General features: G+C 41.7%; 1 protein-coding gene across 2 annotated transcripts; it reads right to left on the reverse strand.

Moving 5' to 3' along the window:
• Positions 1–1,681: 1,681 nt before the first annotated feature.
• tmem68 (transmembrane protein 68) lies at positions 1,682–16,489 on the reverse strand. Of its 2 annotated transcripts, none has more exons than XM_020710749.2 (8): positions 15,903–16,489; positions 8,850–8,996; positions 5,565–5,664; positions 4,816–4,983; positions 3,874–4,067; positions 2,980–3,040; positions 2,424–2,521; positions 1,682–2,103 (listed from the first exon to the last, which is right to left on the reverse strand). In XM_020710749.2, exons 1-8 carry the CDS (start codon positions 15,963–15,965, stop codon positions 1,999–2,001), a joined length of 936 nt encoding a protein of 311 aa, XP_020566408.1. In that variant the 5' UTR covers positions 15,966–16,489; the 3' UTR covers positions 1,682–1,998. The 2 variants fall into 2 exon arrangements, with proteins under 2 accessions (XP_020566408.1, XP_004078671.1); XM_004078623.4 differs by having other exon boundaries at positions 2,424–2,563.
• Between the last annotated feature and the right edge of the window lie 23 nt (positions 16,490–16,512).

Raw genomic sequence — 16,512 nt, forward strand, 5'->3', positions numbered from 1 at the left:
TGTCCTTGAGTCCTTTTTTCCTCTGTGCAGTGAACAGTTACACACTCAGACCCTGATCCTCCAGGAAAAAGCTGATCCATCACAGCAATAGAGGAGGTTTGATGGAAGACAGAGATGAAAGGAGGGTCAGAACATCAGGAGCTGTCCTGAAGATTTCCTCATCAGGAAAACTAAGTGTCTCAAGGTCTCTCTGACAGACCTGGAATTCATTACAATATTTTTTAAAACATATGGCTCCTGGTGAACTGTCATTATTAGATGTAACGAGAAATTGACTGAATTGATTTCAATCCCTTTTGTTTCAAAATGAAATAAATTGATTATAATAGATATTGGAAGATACCATCTAGATTAAGGTGGCGTCAGTTCATTATACTCTGAGGTAGAAACGACCAATCACAGCAGACAACACTCATGTGACCTCATTAACAAGGATCAGTGCGTCATTCCAGTCCAATGTGTGGAAAAACTATAAATAAAGTCATGTGACCATCCAGTGTCTAGAATGTTCCCTTTGGATTCTCTGGATGTGGAAAAACAACAGTGGGCTGAACTTTAGGAAACTCAAATGTGAATGGATGTGACATTCATTCTAGTTTACTTGTTTGTTTGGACACAGATTTCATTTATAGTTGATGATCTGGAATTCAAGAATCTGGAAAACTTCACTGTTCAGTATCTGTCCCAACATAAAAATATTTTTTTCCATGAAAATATAATACAATAAAAGATTTTAAAAAAATTTAAAGTCGTAGTTTATCGCGACTTTCACTTATCCTTCTGCTTTTCCCCAGAAGGTGGTGATGACAATGAATAGGATCTGAAAATGGGTTGAAATCAATCAATAAGTGGGAAAAAAGCATCAGACTTGACATTCAGAATCTGCAAACATGATGTTCTTCTAGCTCCAACAGACTGGCGTATTGCAGCTGCTGGTCATCTGCACATCATCCTGGGTGGTAAGGAGCTGGATAATGCAAATGCTTTGACATGTTAGGGGGTGTGGCTCTGGGGTTTAAGGGGCTGAGTGGGCGGGGCTATCCTGTTCTTGAGCTGCCCATCATCGTACCTGTGGCTCCTGCATGTTAAATCTGACCAGCTCATTACCTCCTTTACACCGGTTACCTGCAGGGTTGGCTAGTGTCACATCACTGAACTGCTGTTTTTTTGGCATTGTGGTAAATCGCCAGATAAACTGAACAAAGCCTGCCTCCTGCACACTTGATTTACAAACGCAGCCGAACAGTCATAAACAAGCAACCTCCATGTTTACCACCTCCTTCCTCCATCCTCCCTGTAGGATTCAGCAGTGTGAACGCGTTTCAAGTGGCGTTCTGACGCGGCGCTGGCGGGTTCTTAGGAAACTTGCTAGTGGATCCAGATGAACGCAGACCGACTCCCAGCTGAGCTCTCTGGATCTGCTCTTCATTTTGGGCGCCATTCCTGCAGGTCGGACCTCAGGGCCCTGGTCATTGGTTCCTTTTCACAGGGGGGGGCCTGCTGGGTGGGAGAGCTTTTAAAGGCAACTACAAAGACACCACCAGGGGTGACTTGTCATGGGGATGGAGCTGACATATTTGTCTCTCGTTTCCAGACCACTTCCTGTTGTGGCTGTGGTCATTCAGAGATCTCCGCTTTCTGCCGAGTCCTTACCCCCCCCCCATGTTCCAGATCCAGCAGCTTTTCCAATAAATCAAAAATGTACATTTATTGATTAAAGAACATCTACCTCTTTGACATAAATAAAGTGGACAGTTACATTTAAGGACACTGGTTTGTGCAAGAGTGTGCCACAAATCAATAAAGGATTTTGCTCTTCTCCTTCTCAGACACTCTCCACCATGACTTCAGGGAATGGGCAGATGACAGGGCGAGTCCACATACACAACAAAGTTACAAAACAAATGTGCAATAAAACCCACAAAGTGGAGGGAGTTGCAGGTGCAACTTCTGCTGTGGGACAAGTGTCCATCATGAGCTGCGCCGGCCCAAAGTTACTTAAGGTGCTTTGCGTTTACTGCGGAATCTCTCCAACAAGGCGCAGAGGATGCTGCCGGGAATCTGCTGGTGTTCATCGATCAGCGACTGAACGGCGAGCTTCACCTGGAAGACAAAGCAGCACTCAGAAGGCGAGGAAGAGTCTGAACCGCAGGAAAGATCTGTGACGCTCGGGTGGAGCCTCCTGAGATTCTGAAGCAGCCTAGCCTCTTTTCATTCTGGGGTTTGAAGAAAAACATTTTGAACCTTCAGTGCTCTACATTTCAGATTCTGAACACAGTGGATGGAGGGAGCAAGAGGAAATCCTACAAACACAGTCAAGAATGGTGTTCCAATCTGGAAGTTCAGGAGGGAAAAACATTTCCTGAAGGGTTCCACCAATGGCAGTCACAGTTTGTCAGATAAAGAAAGGCGGGTGAACTCACTCTCTCTGCCAGTTCTACAGCACTCGTGTTGGGATCGTATGGAATGGGATCACCAAGGAATGTTCGGAATTTCACCGGAAACCCACCATAAACAGGAGCTATGGGGAGACGGAAGCGTTCATACAGCCAGCGGAACAATCCTGGAAAACCAGAAGACCAAATGGGACAGACGACAGTGAGACTAACAGAAACCACCGTTACCCTGTTGACCTCCTATAGCATGTGTGACCCCCCCCCCTGTCACACCTCTGCATGTCAGGACTGAGAACCAAGTCCAGCCGGCTGCTTTTTACCTGCTACTTTGATGGAATCTACCTGGATGAATGACGTGTGCAGGTCTGACGCACATGTTTGATGCTGAACCAGCACTGAAAGGCTACAGGGGCAACATGACCAAGCAAAGGCTGAGAATCAGAGCCTGGGGGGGGTCTCCACTCCCTGCTTGTGTTCTGTCCTGCAGCTCATCTCCAGCTGTGCTTCACATGATGACCGTCATGCCATCAACGACGCTCTGCCGTTTTTAGCTGCTGCTGCTGCTTCTGCTTTCTGCACTTACTTAGAGTTCCCAGAGACCTGAAGCCTTCACGAACGTTCTGCGTAAACATCGGGATCACCGGCTGGAAGAAGCAGACGGGAAGGGGTGAGCAGAGGTGGACCAGCGCTGAAGCAAACATGAGCACTCTCATTTCTGCAGCTTTAATCAAACCACATGAACACAGAGACTCTTCGTTAAACCTGAGTATTTACAAAGTTATACAGATAACTAACTTTTTACTAAATTATGCCGTCAAATTTTGCGGAAAACCCAAAAACATTTGATCTCCCGGTCAGTGAAACTGCTTTTTCAACCGTCGGGATTCCAGGTGGTGTCCAGGAAACGATGGGGGACGAACTGGCAACCGGAAACGTTTACAGGCAAAAGCAGATCTTTTCACATGAAAGGATGGAGGCGTGTTGAACTCTGCTGATGCTGAATGAGCTGGAGGTGGAGGAACATGAGAACCATCAGGCCTCCCTGTGTTTCAGAGTTCCTACACGTCTCTTCAAGGTTAACTTAAGACTTTTCAAAAACCTTTTTATGACCTTGGATATGAAAAACTAAGATACATTTTTCTGCCTTATTCCAGTCCTATGGAGGAAGGAAAACTAAATCCTTGAATCTCAGAACAATTACTTGTTGATAACAGAGTAAGATAATAAATTACAATGACTAGACTGCAGAAACTGCAACTACATCATTCCTCACATTTTACTGCAGTGAATCCATAAATGTTTCTGTTAAATGAAACATTTATGGATTCAATGTTTTCTGTTCCAATTTGTTTTTAATCGTGGGTCCAAATCCAGCAGTGTGGAAAACATGAAAGCAGGAGCTCACTAAAATGTTCTGTGATGTTGGAGCAAGTGTTGATGGGTAAGAACTAGATGCAACATTGCTGGATGCACTCACCACCTGAGAGTCAATGGCAACCTGGGCAAAGCCCCTGCGTTTGCTCCAAAGAAGAGGGTAGGTCTCATCACTGAACAGAGCTTCTCGCACTCCTCCAGGAGAAATCCCCAGCAGGTGACCGTTCCTGAGAGCGCGCACGCATTCCTCCTGAGGACCGTGGATCACGCTGAACACTTCCAGGAGCAGCTTGAAACCTGAAGACCATGAGCATTTGAGACACAACGGACCGACAGGTGAATGCAGGTACGGACAGGAAGTCCCGCAGATTTCACATTAAAAGTGGGATTTGGTTGAACATCATCGCCTTGACATGACGATTCAAGAAGACCGTGTGTTTTTCTACACAGCTGTGTGTACGTTTTTGTGCCACTGTGTGTGTGTTTTTCATGCAGCTGTGCGTTTTATGTCGCTGCGTTGTGTAATTGTCTGTCCAGCTGTGTGTGTTTTTCTATGCAGCTGTATATTTGTTTTTTGTGCAGCAGTGTGTTCTTGTGCTGTTCTGTGCATTTTGTGTAGCTCTGTGTGTTTTTCTGTGCAGCAGTGTTTATTTTTATGTAGCTGTGTGTGTATTTCTGTGTAGCTGAGTGTGTTTTGTTTGTGCAGCAGCAGTGTGCGTTTTGTGTAGCTGTATGGGTTTTGTTTGTGCAGCAGCAGTGTGCGTTTTGTGTAGCTGTGTGTGTGTTTTTGGGCAGCTGTGTGCGTTTTGTGTAGCTGAGTTTGTTTTGTTTGTGCAGCAGCAGTGTGCATTTTGTGTAGCTGTATGGGTTTTGTTTGTGCAGCAGCAGTGTGCGTTTTGTGTAGCTGTGTGTGTATTTTTGGGCAGCTGTGTGCGTTTTGTGTAGCTGAGTTTGTTTTGTTTGTGCAGCAGCAGTGTGCATTTTGTGTAGCTGAGTGTGTTTTGTTTGTGCAGCAGTGTGCGTTTTGTGCAGCTGTGTTGTGTACCTGGGATCTTGAAGAGGAGGTGGTCGGCCACAGAGTGGCAGGTCCGTCCTTTCTGGAGAATGACTCTGGCCAGGAAGTAGTAGTAGTCGATGGGAATGGCTCCATGGTAGTAGACGATCAGGGCTGGGCCCTGGTCGGGGATCTTCTCCATGCCGTGGATCTCGTAGCCTGGTGGATGGGTTAGAGTTCAGTCTTGGGTTTGTTCAGCCTCTCATCTGACAAATGCAACATGTAAACATGAGCTTCATCTTCTCGTGGTGGGCAGATGTTCCTTGGAGATCCATTTCCTGTAAAAGTGAAGCACCTTGAACCTGACGCTGTGCTCCTCTGCCCCAGATTAAGGCTTCAGTTTAGCTCCAGTTAAATCTGAAAGAGCTCATCATCCCTGGAATATTTTCACCAAAGGTCTCACTAAACCAGATTAGAAATGGCAAGAATAGGATCTCCTAGAAGATATTAAGACTATGAACTCAGCTTTTACGTTTATTTGACCAATAAGGTACGAACCATGCCAGGCTACCTCTGAGTTACTCTGTAGGGCTCACATGTCAAACTCAGAGAATGATCTTTGGCCCGCATGGAAATATCTGATCACTATTAGAGCTTGTCAGCATCTACCACCAAGATACTACAAATCCCACAATGCACTTCCAACTAATTTGCCTTCTGAAAACCCGTCAAAGGCCTCTGATTTGGACACGTATCAGTCCCCATTTCACTGCTGGTGTAACACTGCAGAGAAACCTCACCGTGCCATATGGCTCCGTGTCCGTCCCACAGCGTGGCCAGGGTCTTCCTGGCGCCATCCCACAGGTTATTACAGTACGCCTCCCTCAGCTGGTTCTTCCTCTGACAGACGGAAGCAACAGGTCAGCTCAGACAGACGATCAGATGGATGGAATTCCGTGCTCTTTGTGTTGTTGAGTCACAGAAAATACTGAGATGTTCCCACAATCCTCATCATGTCATTGATTACGTCAAATCATTATGAGATTTGTGAACAGAAAGCACAAAGAGGAAATCTTAAAGGAGGCAAAGAAACTTAAAGACACTGGAATTTATTTAAATGAGCACTTGGCCAAGAGAAACTCAGAAATTGCTTGGACTTGTTGCATCCTGAAAAAGCAACATAAATACAATCCACCTGGACCAGGAATGGAAAAGTCTTCATAAAACTAAATGGATCACCAGAGCAAGCCAAAGTGATCGCAGTGAGACGAGTGAAAGATCTGGATCAGCACAAATAAAGAAACTCTGAAGTTCTATTTTTGTGTAGGCTCTGTTGACAGAACCAGACTGTGGAGTATTCTGTAGAGAGCAGGGCATTGTGGGATGGCCTTTATGATAATGATGTGGATCCAGAGAGAAACTTCAACAAAATTCAATGTTTTCTGGATACATTTAAAGGAAAATGTGAAGCATGATGAGAACGATTTGAAATTTGACGGTTGGCAGAACAAATAGGATTGGAGTGGGAGTTGCCCTTTATTCATTCATTTATTTATTTATTTTAATTAGGACAGTGCATATTAAACAATGTTTCAGCAGCTGCTTCCACTCAAATATGCCAAAGTTAGCACAGGAGCTGAATTTCATCCGTTGTCCTAAGGCAGGATAAAGGTTCAACAGTTACATTTACAACACAACAGCACAATATCAGTGGTAAAAATATTTACAAAGGCTATTTACAGTAAAAAGCAAGTCTAAAAAAGTCCAACGGGTGACAACGGTTTAAAATGGAAAGCGGTAAAATGCATGACTTCTGCTATGGATTTAATGGAAAACAAAAACACAAATATGAACGTTGGATGTGTACATAGGAAACCAGGATCAAAAATTGAAACCTTTAAGGACAATTTAGAAGATATGTAAGGTAATTTAAACCAACATAAACAATTCATAATCTGTGGAGACTTTAATACAGATCTAAAGTTTAATTCACATTTACAAACATCTGATTTTTATTCGATGCCTAGCAGAATAACAACTAGTGCAAATTTAATAGACACTATTTTTACCAATATTTTGGAAAGTCAAAGAGATTGTGGTTTAGTTATTAATGACATAAGTGATCACTTGCCTATATTTGCTACATTTGAATTTAAATTGCCACTAAAGTCAACAGAAATCCACCAAATATATAAAAGAATAAGGAAAGATGAAACTCTAAATGCTTTCAGAAACAATCTGATAAATCAAGACCGGAAGGGAATGTATACAGATGATGTGAATGGTGCATATGAGGTTTTTTTAAAACATCATTTACCGTAGATCTGTATGATATAGACACTGTCCAGACGTTTGAAGCAGACCTAAAGCTAAGAATAACAGAAAACTCTGGATAACAAAGGGCTTACAGACTGCATGGAAAAAGATAAACAAACTCTTTTGAAACTTTTTAAACTTAAGAACAGCAGCAGCTGAAAAACGCTATACGGTTTACAAAAACAAGCTGAGAAGAAATATTATAGAATTCTGCATGAAAAATAAACATAACATAAAGGCTATGTGGAATATTCTGAAGAAGGTCATAGGAAATAAGTCAGGATCAACAGAAAAATTTCTTAATTAAAGAAAATGTGGTAACTAAAAACTAAGAGGACATGGCAAATGAATGAAATTCATTTTTGTAAATATAGAACCCAACCTAGCAGAACAGATGACAAAAATATACAATCAAAAGATGTTAGTAACAAATAAAAACTGGATTTCCCGATCTATGTATTTATCTGATGTGACTGAAAAAGACATTTTGACTACAGTACACAAACGGAAAAAAAGAAAAGTTATTCTTTTTTTTTTTTTAAATGGGGACAGACATACTTTTAATAATTACAGACCAGCATCATTACTTTCTCAATTTATCAAAAGTGTTATACAAGTTGTTTGTTAACAAACTAGACAGCTTTATTGAAATAAAATAAATGAGTGGGAATCAGTTTGGGTTTGGTTCTAATAGGTCTGCAGCTTTGGCTATAATGAAAATAGTTGAAGAAATTTCGACAGCAACTGACAGAAAAGAAATACACAACCGTTGTTTTCATTGATTTAAAGAAGGCTTTTGACACCATCGATCATTCTACCCTGATCTCTAAATGATATGCATGTGAGGTTAGAGGAATTGGGGGGAAATATGAATATGAAGCTAATATAATGCCCTTAATTTTATTACAAAGGAGAGCTATTCAAATTATTCACAAAGCTACATTTAGAGATCATACAAATGAACTTGTCATTAAGTTTGATTTATTTAAATGTAATCAAAATGCAGACCTTATTAGTTATATGTTTAAAGCCAGAAACAGAGATTTACCAGAAGACTTACAAAGCTTTTTATTTTTACCGCAGGAGATGAAAATCATAGGAGAAGATTTAATTTCAAACAACACTAAAGCAAAAGTGTTTGTCTATAGTCGGGGTAAAAATGTGGAATTCCCAGGAGAATCAGTTAAAAGGTTGTCAAAATATTATTCTACTTAAACGGATGTATAAGACTAAACAATTTAGAGATTGTACAAACTTGACTGCAGAGAGGAATATTTGGAATGTAAGTGCTAAAGGAATGGAAAGTGAAATTTGAGCACAGGTGATGAAATGTAAAAAACTATGCAGTGTTTAAAAGGGAGCAGACTATTATAGGAATTCTGCTCCTTTCCAATGGTGAAAATGTTCAATAATGTACAACAAACATGTAAGCATATTTGACAATCAACAATTTTCATGAAAAGAACAAATAAATAAATGAAATGAAATGAAATGTGGAGCACAATAATTCCATCCACTAAAGAGGCTTCTGTCAGGCCTGAACTGACCTGAATCTGCTTTGACAGCATCACAGGAACACAAACCCTCCTTTCTGTCATCATCTTTACAGACAAACGTCGTAGTTGGCTTATTTCTGTGCGACGTTCTATGAAAGTATTTGTTTCAGAAGAGCTTACCGACTACGGGTGAGAATATCAGGTTGTGTCCCATTATTGTTGAATGAAAGAAAGAAGCGAGCGCACTTTCACCAGTGGGAGAAGGGAACTCACCTTATAGACGTGAAGGAACAGTATGGAGAGGTAGAGGAGGATGACTATGAGGAACGGCAAGATAAAGACGACAGCCAGAGGAGTGAAGACCCACAGCAGGTACTCCAAAAAACTCAGGTAATCCTCCACCTCACGGAACAGGCACACCTGTGGATCAAGACAGGTACATTAGTTCCTGTTTCAGAAACTCCAGAACGTTACCAAACTCAGGCAGAGGTTAGAACAGGGGCGAGCAAATCTTTTGACTCGTGGGCCATAGGGGGTTCTCAGATTTGTCAAAAGTGCCGGACCAAGGGAGTATTCCAGGAAGCATGTTTAAACTGTCCAGACTACTACCCTGACTTCAAGCCTGAACTCTGGCTGAATTCCGCCTGAACTTGCTTACTCTGGATATGTCGGTTCCAAAAGACCGGATATGAGTTGGCGTAATTACGCTCCACTTGGTAACCCTGGGTTAATGGGCGTGCACGGCAATTAAATAAAGACATTCTCAATGGATCGCCGATTTCCAGAGTGCCCATGGAAACACGTGGAGAAAAAAAAGAGTGCTATATTTCAGTGAGACGGAGTCTGAGATTTTAATGACGGCGGATGAAGATTATAAGACCATCAAAAAAGTAACACGGCTGCATCATCAGCAAAAGGAAGAGTTTCTGCTTGGAGAAAAAGAACAAAGTAAACGCACAAGTTTCGGATGTCATTTCCAATTACATTGTGACACGTATATATAAATTATCCAACTTATCCAACTTAAATGTTGTTTCTCTTTCGGCTTGTCCCATCAAGGGTCGCCACAGCGAACGAGTCGCATGGTATACTTGGCAATGTTTTACGCCGGATGCCCTTCCTGACGCAACCTTCTCAAAGCAACCGGGCTTGGGACCGGCACAGAAGTAGAGAAGGGAACAGGGAGCAGCCCGGGTTGAACCCAGGTTTCACGGACGGAAGGCGCCGTAAACCAGCACGAGCTAAACCAGCTCTTAACTTATCCAACTTAAATGAATTACTTTAATTGGTAACAAATAATTGAGTTAAATTTATTTATCCTGATTTCTTACATCTATCAAACTGAAATTTACATATTTATTTAACTAAATGTCATATTACTCCAATTCAATTAATATTTTTTCCATTTTAATTTATTGTTCTTCTTGAACTCTAATATGTCTAATTTTGAGCCTACAGATATTCTCTAATTTATAACATTAGAATCAATGATGCAGTGTGGATTTAAAATATATAATCATGTATACAGTTACGATGCTGACTTTAACTTCAGGGGGGGTATTCCAGAAAGCAGGTTCTGCTAGCTCCCACGATAAGTTTGAGGCTAAGGAAGTTGATAACCTCAGCTTTCGGTTCCAGAAATGGAGGTATGTTTCAGGGTATGTCAAGTTGCCATGGCAACTCATGCTCTGAACATAACCTGGTCTGGAGCAGGTTTAGTTTTTTAGTTTTACTTTGATCTAACTTAATTATTTGCTTCAGGTAAGATAAATCTTTTTTTGTTAAATCAGCTTAAAAATAACATATAGTTTTCAGACATTTATTTTTACTTTCATTCATATTTTTTCAAGTAAGTAGGTGTAACTTTGGTGCTGCTGTTAGATTGGCACCCCAAAGGATTGTGGGATATCATTCCCTCTGCTTGTCTGGACGGATTTGGGTTTAAGTGTAGGTTTTTTGACCAAATGTGTTTAGTTGTTTAGCTGTTTTACTGTGTTTTGCAGAGTTATTTTGACCTACTGTGCTTAAGTCTCTGCACCATGAGTGAGAGGGAGGGAGAAGATGATGAGTTTAAATTGCAACCCTACTGTCTAAGATTGTAGTGACAATGACGGAAATTTCTGCATGACTTGTTGCACGTTTTGCATATTGATTCGTTCTTTTAATTGTTATACAAATGAGTATATCTGCCGGCTCAAACTTAGACATATGAGAGTTCAAGAATTATAATTAATTAAGATGGAAAGATATTAATTGAATTGGAGTAATATGACATTTAGTTAAATAAATATGTAAATTTGAGTTGTATAAACAATTATTGAGTTTTATAGACGTAAGAAATTAGGTTGATTAAATTTAACTCAATTACTTGTTACCAATAGAAGTAATTCATTTAAGTTGGCGAAATTGGACAGTATATATATATACGTATGCGTGACAACGAAAATGGAAATGGAAAGCAGAAACTCTTTCTTGCTGATGCAGCCGTGTTACTTTTTTGATGGACTATACGTATAATCTTCATACGCCGTCATTTAAATCTCAGACTCCGTCTCACTAAAGTGTAGCGCTTTTTTTTTTCACCACGCGTTTCCATGGTGACTCCGGAAATCGGCGATCCATTGAGAATGTCTTTATGTACTTGCTGTGCACGTGCATTAACCCAGGGTTACCAAGTGGACGTAATTACGCCAACTCATATCCGGTCTTTTGGAACCGACATACCCAGAGTAAGCAAGTTCAGGCGTATTTCAGCCAAAGTTCAGGCTTAAAGTCAGGGTAGTTTAAACATGCTTCATGGAATACCCCCCAGCTCTTGCATCTTCAAATCACACTAGTGGTGCTAAATAAATTCATCATGCTCTCTCTCCCTCTCACTCATGGTGCAGAAAGAAGTAAACATAACAGGGTAAATTAACTAGACAAAACACAGTAAAACAGCTAAACAACTAAATCCGTTTTTATAACAATAAAATAAATGAAACAAGACAGCTTTGAAGCAAGCACCATGTCCCATTTCTCTGAATTAATCATTAATCCATTACCCAGTAGGTGTACTATATAAACTCATCATCCTCTCCCTCCCTCTCACTCATGGTGCAGAAAGAATTAAATATGACAGTACAAATAACTGGGCAAAACACAGTGAAACAGCTAAACAACGAAACATATTTAGAAAAAAACCCACACTTAAACACAAATCCGTCCAGACAGGCAAAGGTAATGGTATCCCACAATTCCTTTTGCTGCCAATCTAACAGCAGCACCAAAGTTACACCTACTTAATTGAATTAATTTAAATGAAAGTAAAATAAATGTCTGAAAACTATGAGTTATTTTTAAGCTGACTTAACTTAAAAAATGATTCATCTTACCTGGAGCAAATAATTCAGTTAGATCAAAGTAAAAAAGTTTATTTTTCCAACATCCATATGTGGTCTTATCACCCTCTCATGGTGGAAAAAGTATTATGTGAGCTTCTTCATCCACTAAATCCTCTTCAAATGGACACGCCATGCTACTTCACCTCTCTGAAAACAAACTAACCTTCAACTAAACCTGATCCAGACCAGGTTATGTTCAGAGCATGAGTTGCTATGGCAACTAAGCATACCCTGAACCATACCTCGGTTTATGAACCGAAAGCTGAGGTTTTCAACTTCCTTAGCCTCAAACTTACCGGGGTAACTAGCATAACCTGCTTTCGGGAATACCCCCCCCCCCCCCCGATGCAGATGCAGTGTTTTGGTAATCCACCTCATGACAGAGAAAAATTACATTAAATGAAGATGGACAAAAACATGCTTTAGTTTTGATTGAAATTTGATATAAATATTTTTAAAACAGAACATTTTGGAGTTTGTATTTCAAAACTGCAGGCTTTGGTTCTGATTTCAGTGCCAGTAACGCCGACGGGTTAATGCCCCTCACGGACAAACTCAACCTCAGATAAGTGATGCGTTCATGTGACTGATCGGAAAAATGCCTGTTTGACTTGAAAATCACACTAGAACGTCACAAATGCAAAAAATCTTGCAACGCCTCATGAATGCAAAACAACGTTCTAAACCTAAACAAAGGTAAATGCATTTGTAGAGCACCGTCTATGGAGAGACGCCAGAACTACAGGGAAAATAAAACATTGTTAAGGATTATATACTTTATTACAGTTTTGGTGGGCCAGATAAATTGTTTAACATATGACCCTGGGCCGTAGTTTGTCCACATCTGGGTACGTCAGGGGTCTAAGGATAAACCTTCTCCGAGTTTAAAGAACTCGTGTCAGTCTGACCCAAAATGTTATCTGCATCTGAAGCAGTCCAGGATTGAATAGAAGGTCAGGTCTTGACCAGCCGTTAGCTTTATTTCTGCAGAGGTGCAACGCCTCAGTGTTGCGGGAAATTTAGGAGAACCTGATGGTCACCTCAGGACAGCCTCCAGCACACTGCTCCAGCTTTAACACCCCCAAATAGTGTTAAAAAGAATATGTCGTCCACGCTTAAAGTATCAGCCAAATCCAGCTGACTGCTGTTGTTTTTTTGGGCCTACTATTTCCATGGCAACAGTACTTCCCTCACCTGGCCTGACAGTTGTGGGCTTCATTCTGTACTCAAAGACCGTCTTGGTACAAAGGAGGCCCTGGGCACCAACCTGTGGTCAGACACCTCCAACATGCCGCCTGCATCACCTGAGCTCCACCTGAGACCACCGACCACCTCTAATCAAAGCTCCATCCTCAACAAACAGACGTGTCATCAAACTGCAGCAGGATGGCCCTGAAGGCTGAAACTGACTTTTCTCTAAACAAGTCAGTCTTTTGGAATCAGGATTCACAGCTCAGTCAACACCGACATTTTCAGACACAACTGAAACTTGACAAACAAAAAAAAACCTTCTGCTTTCATGGTTTCCAGATGAATCTGGGACTTTCGTTTTGATCCCGACTTTAGAGCTCCAGCCCGCGCATTCCTGCTGAGGTATATGCGGGGCATTCAGCAGAGGAACCTGTCTGGTCAGAGTCTGCAGAGCTTCAAGCGTGGGAGCTTTCCGCCAGAAGACTGGTGTCAAGCCAGCCCTCTCTCGTCGAACGGCTGTCAACTGAGCCCTCTCTCAAAAAGGGTGTGCCGCTTTTTTACATACATTTAGGTAACAGCAAGAAGGCCTTCATTCAGGTAAATGCAAAGTGTAAGAACTGTCATTATTCTCATATATATATACTATTTACACATACGCCCCCCTCCCCGTATATAACTATATATTTATATGTGTATATTTAATTATATTTTTCAGGTGAATTATCAAATAAAGAAAAAAATTAAAATCATATATTGAAGAGGATTTACTAAAATGTTCACTTATGTTTAGGAAAAAACCTGCTAGTTTCCACAGACTCATTTCACTTCTCACTTATAGTATCCCACCTGGTGATGTCACAAAATAAGTTTCAGATGGATCTGATGTGGAATTTCAAAATAAAACCCCATTGAAATCTGGTATAAATGCGTCATCGCCATATGATGACAAAGCTGTAAAAAGCTGGGTTTTATTTTGAAATTCCACATCAGATCCGTGAGAAGTGAATTGACTCTGTGGAAACTAGGAGTTTGCATTTTACAGCTCTGTCAACATATCAGAATCAGAATCCTTTATTGTCATACGCACAGCTTTCACTGACATACGATATTGTTCCAGTGCAACCCGAACAAGATCAGACATACAACAAATACACATACAGTTCGAGTTTTACTGAGGCAGCAGCAGCAAGTGCGCACCTATTTTCTTAGGATGGGTAAAGATGGTTACAATAGGTGGTGGGGTGAGTGGTGACAAAAAAAGTCGTATCTCAACACTGTGATACAATGTGTAGATACAAGAAAAAAACTACACAGTTTGAACACAAAAAGCACATATTCTCACGGCCACGCAGTACACAAGGATCAGTGGGAAGGGTGGATAGGGGTGCCCCCCCCCCCCTGTGTTACACTCCAGTCGCAGCTGCCCAGGGCGCTCGCGTCTCCAGGAGTGCTCACTCGGGGGCGGGGGGTGGGTTCCGAGGAATGTCGAGGTCGAGTGGGGGGGGGGGGGGGTGAGCAGCAGCATCGGCCTTCAGCACAGCGGCGGTTTTCACACTCTGAGAGCGAGTGATGTTTTGTTGGAGCCAAGGAGTCTCAGCTCCGGGGGGGGGGGGGGGGGGGGGGGGGGGGGGGCGATTAGATTAAATTATCCGGCGGCCGCCAGCAGATTGTTTGCTCTGCTGGCTGTGTCCTTGACTGGTCTTACACTGAGAGGCAGATTTGATCCAAAATGTGGGCAATTTAGACCAGTCTGGCGGTAACGCATTTGCACTAGATTTCAATTAGGTTTTATTTTGAAATTCCACATCAGATCCCTCTGAGACTTATATTGTTACATCACCAGGTAGAATACTTTCACTGTGAAGTGAAATGACTCTGTGGAAACTAGGAGTTTTCATTTTAAAGCTCTGTCAACATATGACAATAACGCTGTAATAACAGATTTCAATTGGGTTTTATTTTGAAATTCTACATCAGATCCATCTGAAACTTATTTTTTGACATCACCAGGTGGGATACTATAAGTGAGAAGTGAAATGACTCTGTGGAAACTAGGAGTTTTCATTTTACAGCTTTGTCATCATATGGCGATAACACATTTATACCAGATTTCAATTAGGTTTTATTTTGAAATTCCACATCAGATCCATCTGAAACTTATTTTTTGACAACGCCAGGTGGAATACTATAAGTGAGAAGTGAAATGAGTCTGTGGAAACAAGGAGTTTTCAATTTACAGCTCTGTCAACATATGGCGATAAGGCATTCATACAAGATTTCAATGGGGTTTTATTTTGAAATTCCACATCAGATCTATCTGAAACTTTTTTTGTGACATCACCAGGTGGGATACTATAAGTGAGAAGTGAAATGAGTCTGTGGAAACTAGCAGGTTTTTTTTTTTTAACCTAAGTGAACATTATAGTATCTTCTTCAATACATGATTTTAATTTGGTTTTTAATTGATAATTCACCTGAAACATATAATTAAATATACACATATAAATATATAGTTATATACGGGGAGGGGGGCGTATGTGTAAATAGTATATATATATGAGAATAATGACAGTTCTTACACTTTGCATTTACCTGAATGAAGGCCTTCTTGCTGTTACCGCAATGTATGTAAAAAAGCGGCACACCATTTTTGAGAGAGGGCTCACTTGACAGCCGTTCGACGAGAGAGGGCTGGCTTGTCACCAGTCCCTGCAGGCAGGATCCCCCTCACCCGCATAGGGAAGACTCGTACCAGGAAGGAGACGGTGTCCGAGGCCGCGGCCAGACATGACTGGTTCCTGAGCGCCTCCTCCATGATGATGATCCGGCTCTGCCGGAGACCAGACTGCGGCGGGATCAGGCAGCCCGCCGGCCCCGCAGTTGCGGGTCGGAGCTCATGAGAGACCCGCAGCTGTGCTGGAGACTCGGGACAGGAACACCGGAGCGAATCCTTCTGAGCACGAAGGTGGAAATGGACAAAAGCAGACGGAGGCAGTAAAGCATTCGGAGCGTCGAGGGTCAAATGGAGGGACGGCAGGTGTTCTTCTCAGGTAAAAGTCCGTCTTTGAAAAACCCAACGAGCCGAACAGAACAAAACTCAGAAATCTGTCTGAAACGGTACCGAAAGTCTCTCGACCCGGAGCGCTTTCATCGTGACACAGTCAGATTCCGTGTACCTTCGAAGCACTCCGGAAACCAGCAACGGACTAAACCAGTTCCCCTTTCCGCCGGATGACTTCCGCTTTCCGAAAACACGCATCAAAATAAAAGCCCCTTGTCCTCTTTCTCGTTTTAAATGTTTACATTTTTATTGTAAATGTAATTTATTGTCTCCCCCAAGCCATGGCTCCCTTGAAAATGAT

The sequence above is a fragment of the Oryzias latipes genome, chromosome 17 (genome assembly GCF_053564925.1).
Source record: "Oryzias latipes strain Hd-rR chromosome 17, Olatipes_Hd-rR_3.1".
Classification (NCBI taxonomy): Eukaryota; Metazoa; Chordata; class Actinopteri; order Beloniformes; family Adrianichthyidae; genus Oryzias; species Oryzias latipes.